This window comes from Micrasema longulum, unplaced genomic scaffold, assembly GCF_059751315.1.
Source record: "Micrasema longulum isolate JH-2025_06_02 unplaced genomic scaffold, ASM5975131v1 h1tg002407l, whole genome shotgun sequence".
Classification (NCBI taxonomy): Eukaryota; Metazoa; Arthropoda; class Insecta; order Trichoptera; family Brachycentridae; genus Micrasema; species Micrasema longulum.
In genome coordinates this window covers 165,611-179,641 of record NW_028279555.1, presented here as the reverse complement: position 1 = coordinate 179,641, position 14,031 = coordinate 165,611, and the positions used below count along the sequence as shown (strand labels likewise).

Here is a 14,031-nt window from a genome sequence, read left to right as displayed (position 1 = left end):
AAACCCACGAAATAATGAATAATTAGTAAAAATAAAATACATGGTAAGAAACATAGTAAAAGGTAAAGTATAACACACATTTATAAACCCACGAAATAATGAATAATTAGTAAAAATAAAATTCATAGTAAGAAACATAGTAAAAGGCATAGCATAACATAGATTTATAAACTAACGAAATAATTAGTAAAAATAAAATACAATGGTAAGAAACATAGTAAAATACATGGTAAGAAACATAGTAAAAGGTAAAGTATAACACACATTTATAAACCCACGAAATAATGAATAATTAGTAAAAATAAAATACATGGTAAGAAACATAGTGAAAGGTAAAGTATAACACACATTTATAAACCCACGAAATAATGAATAATTAGTAAAAATAAAATACATGGTAAGAAACATAGTGAAAGGTAAAGTATAACACACATTTATAAACCCACGAAATAATGAATAATTAGTAAAAATAAAATACATGGTAAGAAACATAGTAAAAGGTAAAATATAACACACATTTATAAACCCACGAAATAATGAATAATTAGTAAAAATAAAATACATGGTAAGAAACATAGTGAAAGGTAAAGTATAACACACATTTATAAACCCACGAAATGATGAATAATTAGTAAAAATAAAATACATGGTAAGAAACATAGTGAAAAGTAAAGTATAACACACATTTATAAACCCACGAAATAATGAATAATTAGTAAAAATAAAATACATGGTAAGAAACATAGTAAAAGGTAAAGTATGACACACATTTATAAACCCACGAAATAATGAATAATTAGTAAAAATAAAATACATGGTAAGAAACAAAGTGAAAGGTAAAGTATAACACACATTTATAAACCCACGAAATAATGAATAATTAGTAAAAATAAAATACATGGTAAGAAACATAGTAAAAGGTAAATTATAACACACATTTATAAACCCACGAAATAATGAATAATTAGTAAAAATAAAATACATGGTAAGAAACATAGTAAAAAACATAGTAAAACGCACATTTTAAAACCCACAAAACAATTCATTAAAATATAATTGGCGGCCTTCGTGGTGTAATGGTCAAGACGCTTGACTCACACACGGAAGGTTCCGGGTTCGATTCCCGGTGAGAACACAAAAAAAACAAATGTGATTTTTCTCAAGCCTGGGTGTTCTGTGAATCGGGCCTTTATGGAAACTTTAATTGGGCCTCCTGGCCTGTTGTTGTGCAAAAAATAAAATAAAATTAATACATGGTAAGAAACATAGTAAAAGGCATAGTAAAACACACATTTAAAAACCCACGAAATAAGCAGTAAAAATAAAATACATGGTAAAAAAACATTGAAAAGACATAGAAAAATACATTTTTGTGTAGCAATAAACATATTTTTTAAAGAACATTGTAAAATACGTAGTAAAAAAATATAGCAAATACTATAGTAAAAAATGTAATAAAAAATGCATATATAAAGTTAAAAAACAGATTAAAAAGTAATGTCGATCTTCAAAAATTCAATCAATAAAATACTATACTATTTATATATATTTGTACTAATGACTTTTTACCCCTTGTTTTTCAGAAATCATAATTGACAAAAATCACACTCACGAAGGATGGGACACTAAAAATATAATAAAATACTTAAACTCATTAAAATAGCATTATATGCATGTTAGGTTTCATAATTCGAATGAGTAAACACTTTGATAATCCAAAGGCCCTAATTTCATTATATTATACATTTGTCAGAAGCCATTTGGATACGCTTCTCAGATATGGAATCCCCAGTATGCATAAGTATATATGTATAAGTACAAAAGAAAATATTCAAAACAAATTTATAAAGTACCTTAAATACAAAACCGGTATTTTTTACGTATCTACTCTCACTGCCTCCACCTTCCATGGGATCATTTCTCTACAATACCTCAGATTGTGTGCGGACCAACTACTGCTTTACAAAATTATGACAGGAATGGTTGACTGTACAGAGCTGCTTGGTTTAATAACAATACACGTGCCAGCCAGGATTTGTAGACGGTACCACCTGTTTCATGTACCAATAAGTAAAACATCGTATATTAAAAATGCTTTTCTTCGTAGGACTTTTTCAATGTATAATACAAAATTTAAAAAATATAGATTATACAAACATCACTCTGTCAGATTTAAAATTTACACTAAAAATGTATTATGTAACTTAGTAGACATTATAATAATAAATATGTACATCTCCCCTCCCCTCCTTATCCTCTCTTCAAGCATTCTTGTCCTTATCCCGCCCAATTTACAGTAACTTAATGTTCTTAAAATAAATATTAAAAAAATCTTTGATTATTGAGTACATGAAAATAACATTTTTTATATGTATAAATTGTATGTATTTATTTGATATGTAATATATTTTCTTTACTAACTTTGTATACTATGTGGAAATCTGTTATTAGTTCTGAGTTTATACACTATATCTGTTTGTTTATTAAAAATATGTATGTAGAACTGTTGATTTCCCAAATAAAAATAAAATAATATCAACTCATTAGTTAACCCAAAAAAATATTGATAATGATCCTTACGATAAAAATAACTTTATTTAATTTACTTTCATATAACTTTGAATTATCTATCCTTACCTCTGTTTTGTATAAATACATTGTACTCCTTAATAAAGATACCAGTCTCGAAGATGTCGCGAAAGCGATGAAACCGGTCACTGGATATTCCAAATTTGTGGATTAAAGTATCACTCGTGTTTTATTTATATAATAAATTACAATGAACTTCCATCCAGAATTTTCACTTACGAACTTAAATGTTTTAATAAAATACTATGTATATTATATGTTTTATTGATATTTAAAAATGTTTTAAAATACCAGATTTTCTTGCCTGGTGGTCTCCCTGTGGCGAAAATGAGAGAAGTGTGTAATTTTCCATTTATATGGAGCCCCGACTCCTCAGTTCTCAAATCTTCCTTAGTCTTCGCTATTCATCTCTCCGATAAGGACGAATCCGTGATCAAACTCTTCCTTCATTACTTCCGAATATGAGGTGTGTACACTAATATTATTATTCGTGATAATTTGCGATTTGTTTTGAAGATGTCAAAATTTGTAGACAGGGTGGATAATGAGGAATTCCACTGTTTTCTATTTTTTTTTTCTATTAGCGTACTATTTAAATAAGCGTTTGTGCGTTATTTACAAAGATATGATTTTTTAATGTTACATTTATCAAATACCGCGCCAAATGACTGTAATCAGTGTGTCACTTTTCAGTAGTGACGTCATGAAACTGTTGGCGTTCTTACTTTCACTGACCTGACAAGAATCTATGGAATATTGCTTTGATTACTTCATTTAGTTGATCGTTATTTGCTCATTTCTATGATATGGTTGTTTTTACGAATGTTTCGATTTAGAAAAACCTAGAAAGTTGACATAATCTCTGGTTGAAATGTCAAATTATACAAATTATACTCTTTTTTTCTATGGTCAAAACGTTGCAAGGGCTTTAAAGCGGAAACCGGAAATACTACACGTAGATGTAAGGAGTGACGTCATTATTTACGATTTTAAAATGAACACTATTTTTAACATTTTTCATTTATTTTTGCGTGCGTTTTTGAGATATTTCATCCTACTCCAAATTTTTTAAATATTTACGTGTACACGAACACATTTTTAAAATTTGATTCCGGGTTGGGCTGGAATTCCTCATTCCGAGGGTTAATTCCATGGTCACTCACTTTACATTTCACATTCAATAATTTAGACTTTTCAATGTGTTAATTTGTTGCAACAGAGAGGGAATATGGAAGTCTAGGCATTTACAGGGCTTTACCTAAATTTAAAAAAAAAATATTTATGACGATGAAAATACAAGGTTTTTAAACTGTACATATTTCATTGTATTACATATTTTATTTGTACGAAATATTCCCAATCAGCAAAATTGCTGGTATGAGGGGATATTATGTATAATAACACAATAGTTTATATAAAAAATTGATAAAATAACATCACATATCACTCGTCACACGGACTTTAAGAATTGTTTTATTTAGGTGTTTTTTAAGTACGTACATGTTTTGTATATTTTTTAGATCATTAGAAAGTAAATTGTAAAAGTTCGCAAGTTAAATTATTTGATGCTCTTGTATTTATTTTATGTATGTTGTAGTTAAAATTAAATTTAATATTTGTCTTTATTTTATTCTTTTTCGTCTTAAATAGCTTTTGACCTGTCATTGCCTGGTTTAAGTGGTTACTTTACACACTGTGTAACATTCACCATTCTGCCAATGCTTGAACATCTATATTTCTTCGGCTCTTAAATCTGTTTACTTTTATCAGGTAAAGGAGCTGAAACCTGCAGTCTGAAGTCTGCGAGCATTTGGACGTACTCAAACATTGTCAGACCTCCATTTCTCCACATTCATACATCTTCTCATGCACGCAGGCCCATTATTCCGTCTCTTGACATGTCCATCTTCAAGTATTTGGTCGTGCCATGACTTTCTCGATCTTCTTCGTTTTCTGCATCCGTCAACACTCGTATCGTAGACCCTTTTAGCCGTTTTTTCGCTTCCATTCGCTCTACATGTCCAAACCGACGACGAACCCTTTCTTGATTCTGTCGATAAAGCATGTCTCAGCCTTACATAGTTCACGGATCACGACATTTGTGCACCTATCATGCATAGTTTTACCACACGTTCACCTGAGATATCGCATTTCGACAGCATTCAACCTACTTTCATCATTATTTTTCCAATTCTATACTTCGCTCCCAGACATCAGAGTCGGGACCAGGACTCCAACTGCTAGTTTTGCCTCCTGCGACAAACATTTGTTCCCCAAGGTAGATTTCAGTGCACCCTGTTCCCGGCACTCACCCTTCTTTCCATCCCTAGTTAACATACTTCCCAGATACACACATTCTTCTACCTGATTCAGAATATCTCCGTTCACACTGATCTCACATTTAGTTATATTTTCATCCCTTTCAAGAACCATCACTTTGGATTTATCAACATTCATAAGCAAATCGCTTTTCTTGCATACATCGTAGACTTTTGTTACCAAGAATTTCAAGTCTTTTTTGCTGCAACTAAAATTTTGTTCTAAAAACATGTAAGAAAAAAAATATGACTAAAACATTAAGGGATTCTAGTCTATTCCAATTACAATAAACAAATTTCGCTCTCTATAAAGAAAAATAATAAAATTTAAAAAAAGTAAAGGTTTCTCACGTTACATTATTTAGCAAGTAATATTTTTTAACAAAAGGCTCATGGGTGCTCCTGGATAATAACATAATTAACTTTATAGTCAACATTTCCAAATATTTACAAACGGGCTGGATTGCCTCCCTAGGGAGTTATTTCAATCATTATTTTTTGCAACAGAGAAGGAAAACATTTTTGAGAAGAAAATATTGAAGTCAAGGCATTCACAGGGCTTATGAACTGTCATTGGCTGGTTTAAGTGGCCATTTTACCGACTGTGTAACATTCATTATTTTGCCTGTGTTTAAACTTCCACATTACCTCAACTCTTCCATCTGTTGAATTTTGTTCACTTTTGTTTGTCAGTAAAAGAGCTAAAATCTTTATCATGTGGGTGAGATTCATCCGGCTGAACCAATTCATTTACTAGGCAACGCCTTAAAACAATTTTCCAATTTTCCATTTTTTTTATTTCTTCTTTTACCAGTTAGTTGATTCAGCAACGCTTTGAGTATGTCCAAATACTTGCAGACGAGCTGGATTTCCTTCCTTCTCAAAAATGTTTTCCGTCTCTGTTGCAACATAGTCATACTTATGTGCAGTGGTCAGTTTTCCGGAGCAGGATACTTCTTCTATTTCGACAAGAGTATCTTTATGTATTTTTTGTCTTTTTATAATATGTACGTATTCAATTTTAATTTGTTATGTACGTATTATTTAAAATAAATGAATTGAATTGAATTGAACCTGTGGTTGATGGGTCATTTATTGCTATGGTTCTAGCGACGCGTGGGTTCGCCCTTCAAACGTGCCTATCCCGACAATTTGGAGGCGGTTCAAGGGGAAACGTTCCCTGGGAGATGGACGTCTTCCTTCGTTCACCATCCAAGATCTTCCCGATGACATGTTCGAGGATGCAGTCGACTTCATGTGCAAGTATTTTGTACCCGATGAGCCGCTCTGCAAAGCCGTCAGTAAGTGATAAATAACTGGCGTAGTTTTTGGACCATAAGACGCACTTTTTTACTCTGAAAATTCAACCAAAAATTGGGGTGCGTCTTATGATACGATGCGTCTTATCGTCCGCAAAATACGGAACCTTTGATAAAATGGTGTGTTTTTTGAACGCAGATTTAGTAGTCTTTGTACTTTTTCTTTTTAAATTATGTATGTTATTTAAAGTTGAAAAAAATTACACGTTTTTATATATTTTTCAAATATTTTACTAAATGTTATTAAATATTTGTATATAACCACCCTTTCAATGTCAAAAGTGATGGTATTTGAAAAAGGAAGTGAGGTTACTGACTGCATAATAAATGTTAACAACAAATGTCTTGAACAAGTAGAAACATTTGTGTATCTGGGAATATGTTTTCAAGAGATGGAAGAGTGGAAAAAGATGTTGAAAGGAGAGAGTTAGGTAGCAAAATGAACGGCGCACTAAGCACAGTAATTGCTAATAAAAATATGTCAATCGAAGCTAAACTGGCAGTGCACATCGGAGTTTTAGTTCCAACACTTATGTATGGAAGTGAAACATGGAACAGGCAGAGGAAGGATGAAAGCAGAGTGAACGCGGTTGAAATGCGATCTCTTGACAAATGGGTGAAAAATCAATGTATGACAGGGTTACGAATGATGAACAGGCGAGAGTGTAAATCTGAGTCAAGTTTAACTGATAAGATTAAAAAAGGTTTCTGAGATGGTTTAGTCATGTAGAACGAATGGACGAAGGTGTGGGGTAATAAGCATTTACCATTTTCCTAATACATATTTTTTTAATTTTAAAAACACCTGTACATCAGTAGGTGATAAGCCCCTCAAATGCCTAGGCATCAAATGCAAGTCAAGACTTATTTATTTCGTTCTCTAAAATGTTCTTCATCTCTGTTGTAATATATTGAGAATTTGTTACTTTTATGTTTTAATTTTCTTTAGAAATGCAAGACGATGCTGACACAATGGTTTCGATTAGAAAGATGTGGTCTGACGCCCTCAACCAGAGGTTGTCTCTGGTCTGTCTTCTGGACGATAAAGACGACAAAGCGGCGAAACCGGTCATCGTTGGCGTCAACGTTCTCATTCGTGGCTCCAAGGATCAGAAGGAACCAGAAGTGAGTAAAACAATCGATTTGTTTCACAATATACTAACACACATATTCAAACAGAGATTGAGAAGATTTCAGACAAGGAAATATGAAAATCTAGGCATTTACAGGACTTATGACCTGTCATTGGATGGTTTGAGAAGCCACTTTACAATATTCACCTTTCTACCCACATTTGAACATCCGTATTTAATCAATTCTTCCACCTGATGTTTTTTTACTTATTCACTTCCCTCTTTTCTCAATCCAATAAAGTGCATATTATGTTCAGGATAACATTCTTTCAACACAAAGATGCTATCGCTACCAGATTACAGAGAGCTGATTCAGGCAGCTTATCTCGTTCGGCAACGAGCAACTTTTCCGTGTATGTGGGCACCGCCAAGGAGACTTATGTCCCCAGGTGCGGTATGTGGTGAACACGCTGATGATTTTTACTGTATGTTCATTAAAAGATAAGCCACGTTACTCACATTGATTTGATTTATTAGTTCCATACGCAGCATAATATTGATAAAATGAAATTTATTAGTTAAGTATACCTTAATAAAGAAGCTTGTATAGCTTTAAAACTGGTCGGAAGAAAAAAATATAAATAAGTGGTTAAAAACAAAGTTGTTTCTATTTATTTTGTTTTGTAGGATTAGGTTTTTGAGGGTTGGAGCTCCTACCCCAGTTAGAGATTAATTGAGAAGACACGAGGTTGCTGCGTATTTATTTCATGGCGAATAAGATACAGAACTTGGTTGTGGAGCGCGAGCGTAGCGGCGATGATGGGTTGAAGAGACTGCACTTGTACTACATGTCGTAGAGCTGGAATGTTGGACTGAATGAACTGAACTTGTTAAGCTGACTGGGCGTTGACTGCGCCTTGTGATCTCTTTACAGGCCACGTTCCTTTGTCTTCACATCTCAATGAAAAGGACGATGTTAATGTACCGCAGGACGATGATCTCGTGTTTCGCAGAATGCAATGAATTAAATTGAACTCAATAGAAAATGCTGACTTGCTTCTTGGAGTCATGACTCTTTATTTCAGGTGAAATTATTTAGCACGTGTGGGAGTATCATCGATCATGGACCATGAATTTCATAATCATATTATTTTAAAGCTAAAGAATTGTACTTTAATGTGGTTTGTGCTAGGTTTTGGTCGTGTTCTACAAGCATGTGTGAACTACCTCGTATTTTATAAAAAAATATGTTTTCTTTCCGGCATATTGGTAACATTTTTTCCTTCTAGACGAAGCCTGGAAGTCTCTTCGAGAAGGTGATGCAATCAGTCCACTATATCTCCAACGAAGTGGACATCTTTTCTCTGTATGGAGTCCAGGAGTACCTGGGGGCCATAGGGCTCTCTGTAGCCAAAGACTACCGTGGACAAAACATTGGGGCTGAGATTTTAAAAGCCAGGTCAGTATTCTTATCCTTAGTCTGTTCTGTTCTATACAAGCTCTTGACGTCACTGCGACCTGTGAAGATCTATTGTGCGGGTCCCCGTTAATAGTTCTCGCCCCCCAAACCCGGGAGCCTTATGCTGGAAAGATGTGTCATTTTGTCACCCACTCGACAATAGTCGATTGGGCATTTCCATTGCTTTTTCATAATGCTATTCTTGAAAACCCTTCGACAATTTAATTACAAAGACGAATGAGAAAGTGGAAAAAATAAAAATTCGTATTTATCTATGGCCTATGACTCTTCTGCCACACGTAAACCTTTTTTGTTTGTTGTCAGACTTCTTCCGTTGAATATTTTGTGTATGGAATATTATGAAAAAAATAAAAGAAAATGTTTTACTGAGACACTGCAACATTGGTAATTATTATTTGCCATAGACATAACACACGTCTACATGTTATCAGAAATATTTCATATTCATTTCATGGATTCTAAAATCATATTGTATATTTTATTTTATTTTACAAATTTATAAGATACAATTATATCATAAATACATATCACAAAGTCTTATTAACAACCTTCAATTGCATATAAAAAAATGCCATATCTTGAGATTTTTTAGGATAAAAAATCCTATTTTATTTGACTACTCAATCCATAACACTGCATTGGATTCAGTTACTGAGATGCGGGATTTGGGTGTGATTTTTGATCAGAAATTGTCTTATAAGTAGTAGATCTTTGAAGATGCTTGGGTTTATTTTGCGCATCACCAAGGACGTTAAAAATATAAACACTTTAAAAATTTTATACACCTCCTTGGTGAGAAGCATCTTGGAGTATAATTCTACAATATGGAGCCCTTATTATGCCTCTCACCAAATTACCATAGAAAGAGTTCAGAATAAGTTTTTGAGATATGTTAATTTTAAATTAGGAATACGTAATGAAATTAGTAACTATGATTATTTATTAAATATATTAAATTTGATTAAATTAAGGGACAGGAGAACTATTAATGATTTATTAGTTCTATTTAAAATCGTTAATTCAGTATTGGACAGCCCTGGAATTTTGGCCCTCATTGGTTTTAAAGTACCAGTTAGAGTAGAGTGACTAGGCTAGTTCAACTTTATCACTGCAACAATCATATCTCAATATATTCGAGCAATTCAGTACTGAATCGTCTACATGCGCTGGGTAATAAACATTCGGATTTAGGTGACATATTTTTATTGAAATTTCCAGCTTATAAACAATTGCTTGTAAAGCATTTTAGTGTGGAATCAATATTTTAATTATGTTCTTTCTAAGTAAGCATTGAAAACGTTGTTACTGTATATACTCCACTGTAAATACTTATGTGTGTATGTAATGTAAAAGGTACTTGTACCGTTAATTCTTGAAAAAAATAAAGTCCAATTAGAGGCTTCCACATAATATTGTTATTGTTAATGTTGTCACATTGTGTATGTATGTGTATATATGTGTATATATGTATGTATGGATATGTATGTGTGCATGTACGGGTATAAATATGTATGGATATGGATGAGGATGATATATAGATATAGACTTACATATAGATATAGATATAGATATAGATATAGATATAGATATAGATAGATATGTTAATAAATAATGTTTTTAATAAAATGCTTTGTGCCCATTAAATATGTAAACACTTATGTTTAAAATTTTGGTACTCCGGTTCTGTAATTATTTATTTTTTATCTTAAAATTGCGTGATCATTCACTTATTTTTTTTTGCTTTTTTTTTACATCTTCTGAATATTTTATTTTTTTTGAAAGCATCAATTACATGTACTTTTTTTTCGCTCCCTATATCTAAGTTAGTAGTAATTATTATTATAAAACCATGTAGGACTATCATATGATTAATTGTAAAGGATCTTTACCGACAAGCCATATTCATTGGCTTGGTGAGTCCTGTAAAAAAAAAAAAAATGTCAAAAATGTCTTAAAATAACTAAAATGTAATATTGTATGTACATAATAAATAAATAAAAAAATAAAAAAAAAAAACATAAAAATTATACTTAACATAAAATAACTAATCATACAAAACGTATAATATTACTAGAAATGTAAATGTAATACATATGAACAGTTGCACATTATAATATTTAATACAAATATAGTTGACCATACATAGTTGTACATTTATAATGTGCCTTCATACAGAACTGCAGATAACCTGTAAAAATATATAATACATAATATCTTAAATACGTGTTTTGACATTGACGCGCGATATAATAATTTTGAAATCATGTTTCTAGTGAAACTTCATTTGATAATGCACTAAAAATAAGTACGGTTATATTTGTCGCACATTTGTCGATACGCCATCATCATTACATTGATCAGTGTTGTAAATTTAAAGTTAAAATACGACAAAAGTACCACTCGTCATTCAAACATAAATGCCGAGCGTTTTACAAGAAATAAGTTTGACAGCTGAAGTAACGATGTCGCATTCGATTGTCAATGTCGAGTGCTTTAGGGCAATCGAGATAAAGTCGATCGTTTTCGATCGACTGCATTCGTATGGGTGGTTCAAGAATACTGTCGCTCGTCGAATTACGGAATTCGCGAACGATTCTAAAGACGAATGAGTCCAGCATACGGCCCCAGTGCTTCAAATATTAAAAATATTACCAAATTACAACAGAGATGGAGAATACCTTAAATAAGGGACCAGTCATTGGCTGGTATAAGTGGCCACTTTACACACTGTGTAACATTCACCATTTTGCCAATGTTTGAACATCCATATTTCTTCTGTCTACGAACATTTGGACAAACGCAAATATTGTAATGAAACCAACTGGTCCAAGAAAAAGTATGAAAATTGAAAAATTGTTTTCAGGCGTTGCCTAGTATGGGAAATAATTCAGTCAGATGAATCTCTTCACAACAATAAAGGTTTCAGCTCTTTAACTTCACTAAAATCAACAAATGGAAGAATTGAAGAAATATGGATGTTCAAACATAGGCAAAATGGTGAATGTTACACAGTGTGTAAAGTGGCCACTTAAACCAGTCAATGACAGGTCATAACCCCTGTAAATGCCTTGACTTCCATATTACCTTATTTAAGGTATTCTCCATCCCTGTTGTAATTTGTTAATCTTAATGACCCCCGAGGGAGTGAAATTCAGCCTTTTGTCTACGAACCGCGGCCATTGCGGCCTCCGTGGTGTAGCGGTCAAGACGCTCGACCCACGCACGGAAGGTTCCGGGTTCGATTCCCGGTGAGAACACAAAAATTAAAATGTGATTTTTCTCAATTCTGGGTGCTCTGTGATGTAATTCACCACTGTAATTAGGCCTCCTGGCCTGTTGTGGTGCAAAAAAAAAAGAAATTACAACATTTGGACAAACTCAAATATTGTATTAAAATATGTTTTTCGTATTATTTAATTTTAACCTTTTATTTATTTATTTATTTATTTATTTATATACGGCATTTCTGCCATTTACATATATGTGGTATAAAGAGTGCTTAGAAATAAAAATATTAAAAATTAAAAAAATCGAGTATGAAATATTAATATACTCGTACTATACACATTATTAATTACTTGAAATACATACATATTTTAAAGAAATTACACAATAACAAAATACATTAATCAATCAAATTACAACTATTCCAACCCAATCTTCTGAAGATGATTTGCTCTTTTTGATAAAATATGTTGGTCACTTTATTTTTTAAGTTAGGCAGAGATGAACTAAATATATCAAAATGTGATGCATTTTCATTCCCGGTATTCTGTAATCTAACAATAGGTGAGTTATATTGAGCTACCGTTCGACAATTTTGACAATAAAATATTGTAGATGTTCTGCTTAATCTAGGTGGTACATAGAATGAAATCAATTTCAGTAGATCAGGGGTATCAAACATTGGTTTTATTATTTTATATAAAGTCATAAGATCGGTCGATGTTCTTCGTTCTTGCAATTTAGTTAATTTAAGAGAGTCTAAAATTTTGTTATAATTTAATTAATTAGTAGAAAAACCCATCTTAAAATTAATATATCTAAGAAATTTATTCTGAATTCTCTCAATAGAATCTGAGAAAGTGATTTGATAAGGTGACCATATTGGAGAATTATAATCTATTATTATTTGTATGTAAGATTTTAACTCCTCTGTGTTTATTCAAGTCACGATTAAAATTAATAAGTTGATTTGCGGATTTGGATAAATTTTATTGTGAAGACACCTAATGTGTTCTTTGAAGAAATTTTGATATTCGTGTTAGGTTTACATAAATGTGGTTTTTTATTTCATTTTCAGGGTTCCTCTGTGCAAGGCCATGGGCTTCAAGCTGACGGCTACGGTCTTCACTGCTACCGCTTCACAGGTCTTGGCTTCCAAATGCGACTTTGAGGAGATTGGAGAAGTGACGTACATGAAGCTGGCTTCCATGTACAACTTCCCCATGGAAGGCATTAAAACAACCACAATGAAATACATGGCGCTTCCCATAAGTTGAATTGAAAGCTAACGAATCTATTTTCCGTGGAAAAAATAAGAAAACAGCCATTAAATTTATTCCATGTTATTAATATTTTAAGCATTAACTTTGCGATCAAATATTTTATTAACAATAGTTTTGAGTTTGTCCAAATTTTTGTAGACAAGGACTGGATTCAACTCCCTGGGGAGCTGTTTATATTAACATATTAAATTTTTTTTTTTTTTTTTGCACCACAACAGGCCAGGGGGGGGGCAATTACAGTGGTAAATTACATCACAGAGCACCCAGGCTTGAGGAAAATCACATTTTAATTTTTGTGTTTTCACCGGGAATCGAGAACCCGGACCCTTCCGCGCGTGAGTCAAGCGTCTTGACCACTACACCACGGAGGCCGCACCACAACAGGCCAGGAGGCCTAATTACAGTGGTAAATTACATCACAGAGCACCCAGGCTTGAGAAAAATCACATTTTAAATTTTTGTGTTCTCACCGGGAATCGAACCCGGAACCTTCCGTGCGTGAGTCAAGCGTCTTGACCACTACACCACGGAGGCCGCACCACAACAGGCCAGGAGGCCTAATTACAGTGGTAAATTACATCACAGAGCACCCAGGCTTGAGGAAAATCACATTTTAATTTTTGTGTTTTCACCGGGAATCGAACCCGGACCCTTCCGCGCGTGAGTCAAGCGTCTTGACCACTACACCACGGAGGCCGCACCACAACAGGCCAGGAGGCCTAATTACAGTGGTAAATTACATCA

At 32.9% G+C, this 14,031-nt stretch overlaps 1 protein-coding gene across 1 annotated transcript; it reads left to right on the top strand.

Moving 5' to 3' along the window:
* The first annotated feature begins 2,999 nt into the window (after positions 1-2,999).
* On the top strand, positions 3,000-13,828 carry LOC148272268 (uncharacterized). The gene is made up of 5 exons (XM_088240272.1): positions 3,000-3,055; positions 6,018-6,208; positions 7,176-7,351; positions 8,589-8,758; positions 13,083-13,828. Exons 1-5 carry the CDS (start codon positions 3,051-3,053, stop codon positions 13,279-13,281), a joined length of 741 nt encoding a protein of 246 aa, XP_088096398.1. The 5' UTR covers positions 3,000-3,050; the 3' UTR covers positions 13,282-13,828.
* Positions 13,829-14,031: the final 203 nt, after the last annotated feature.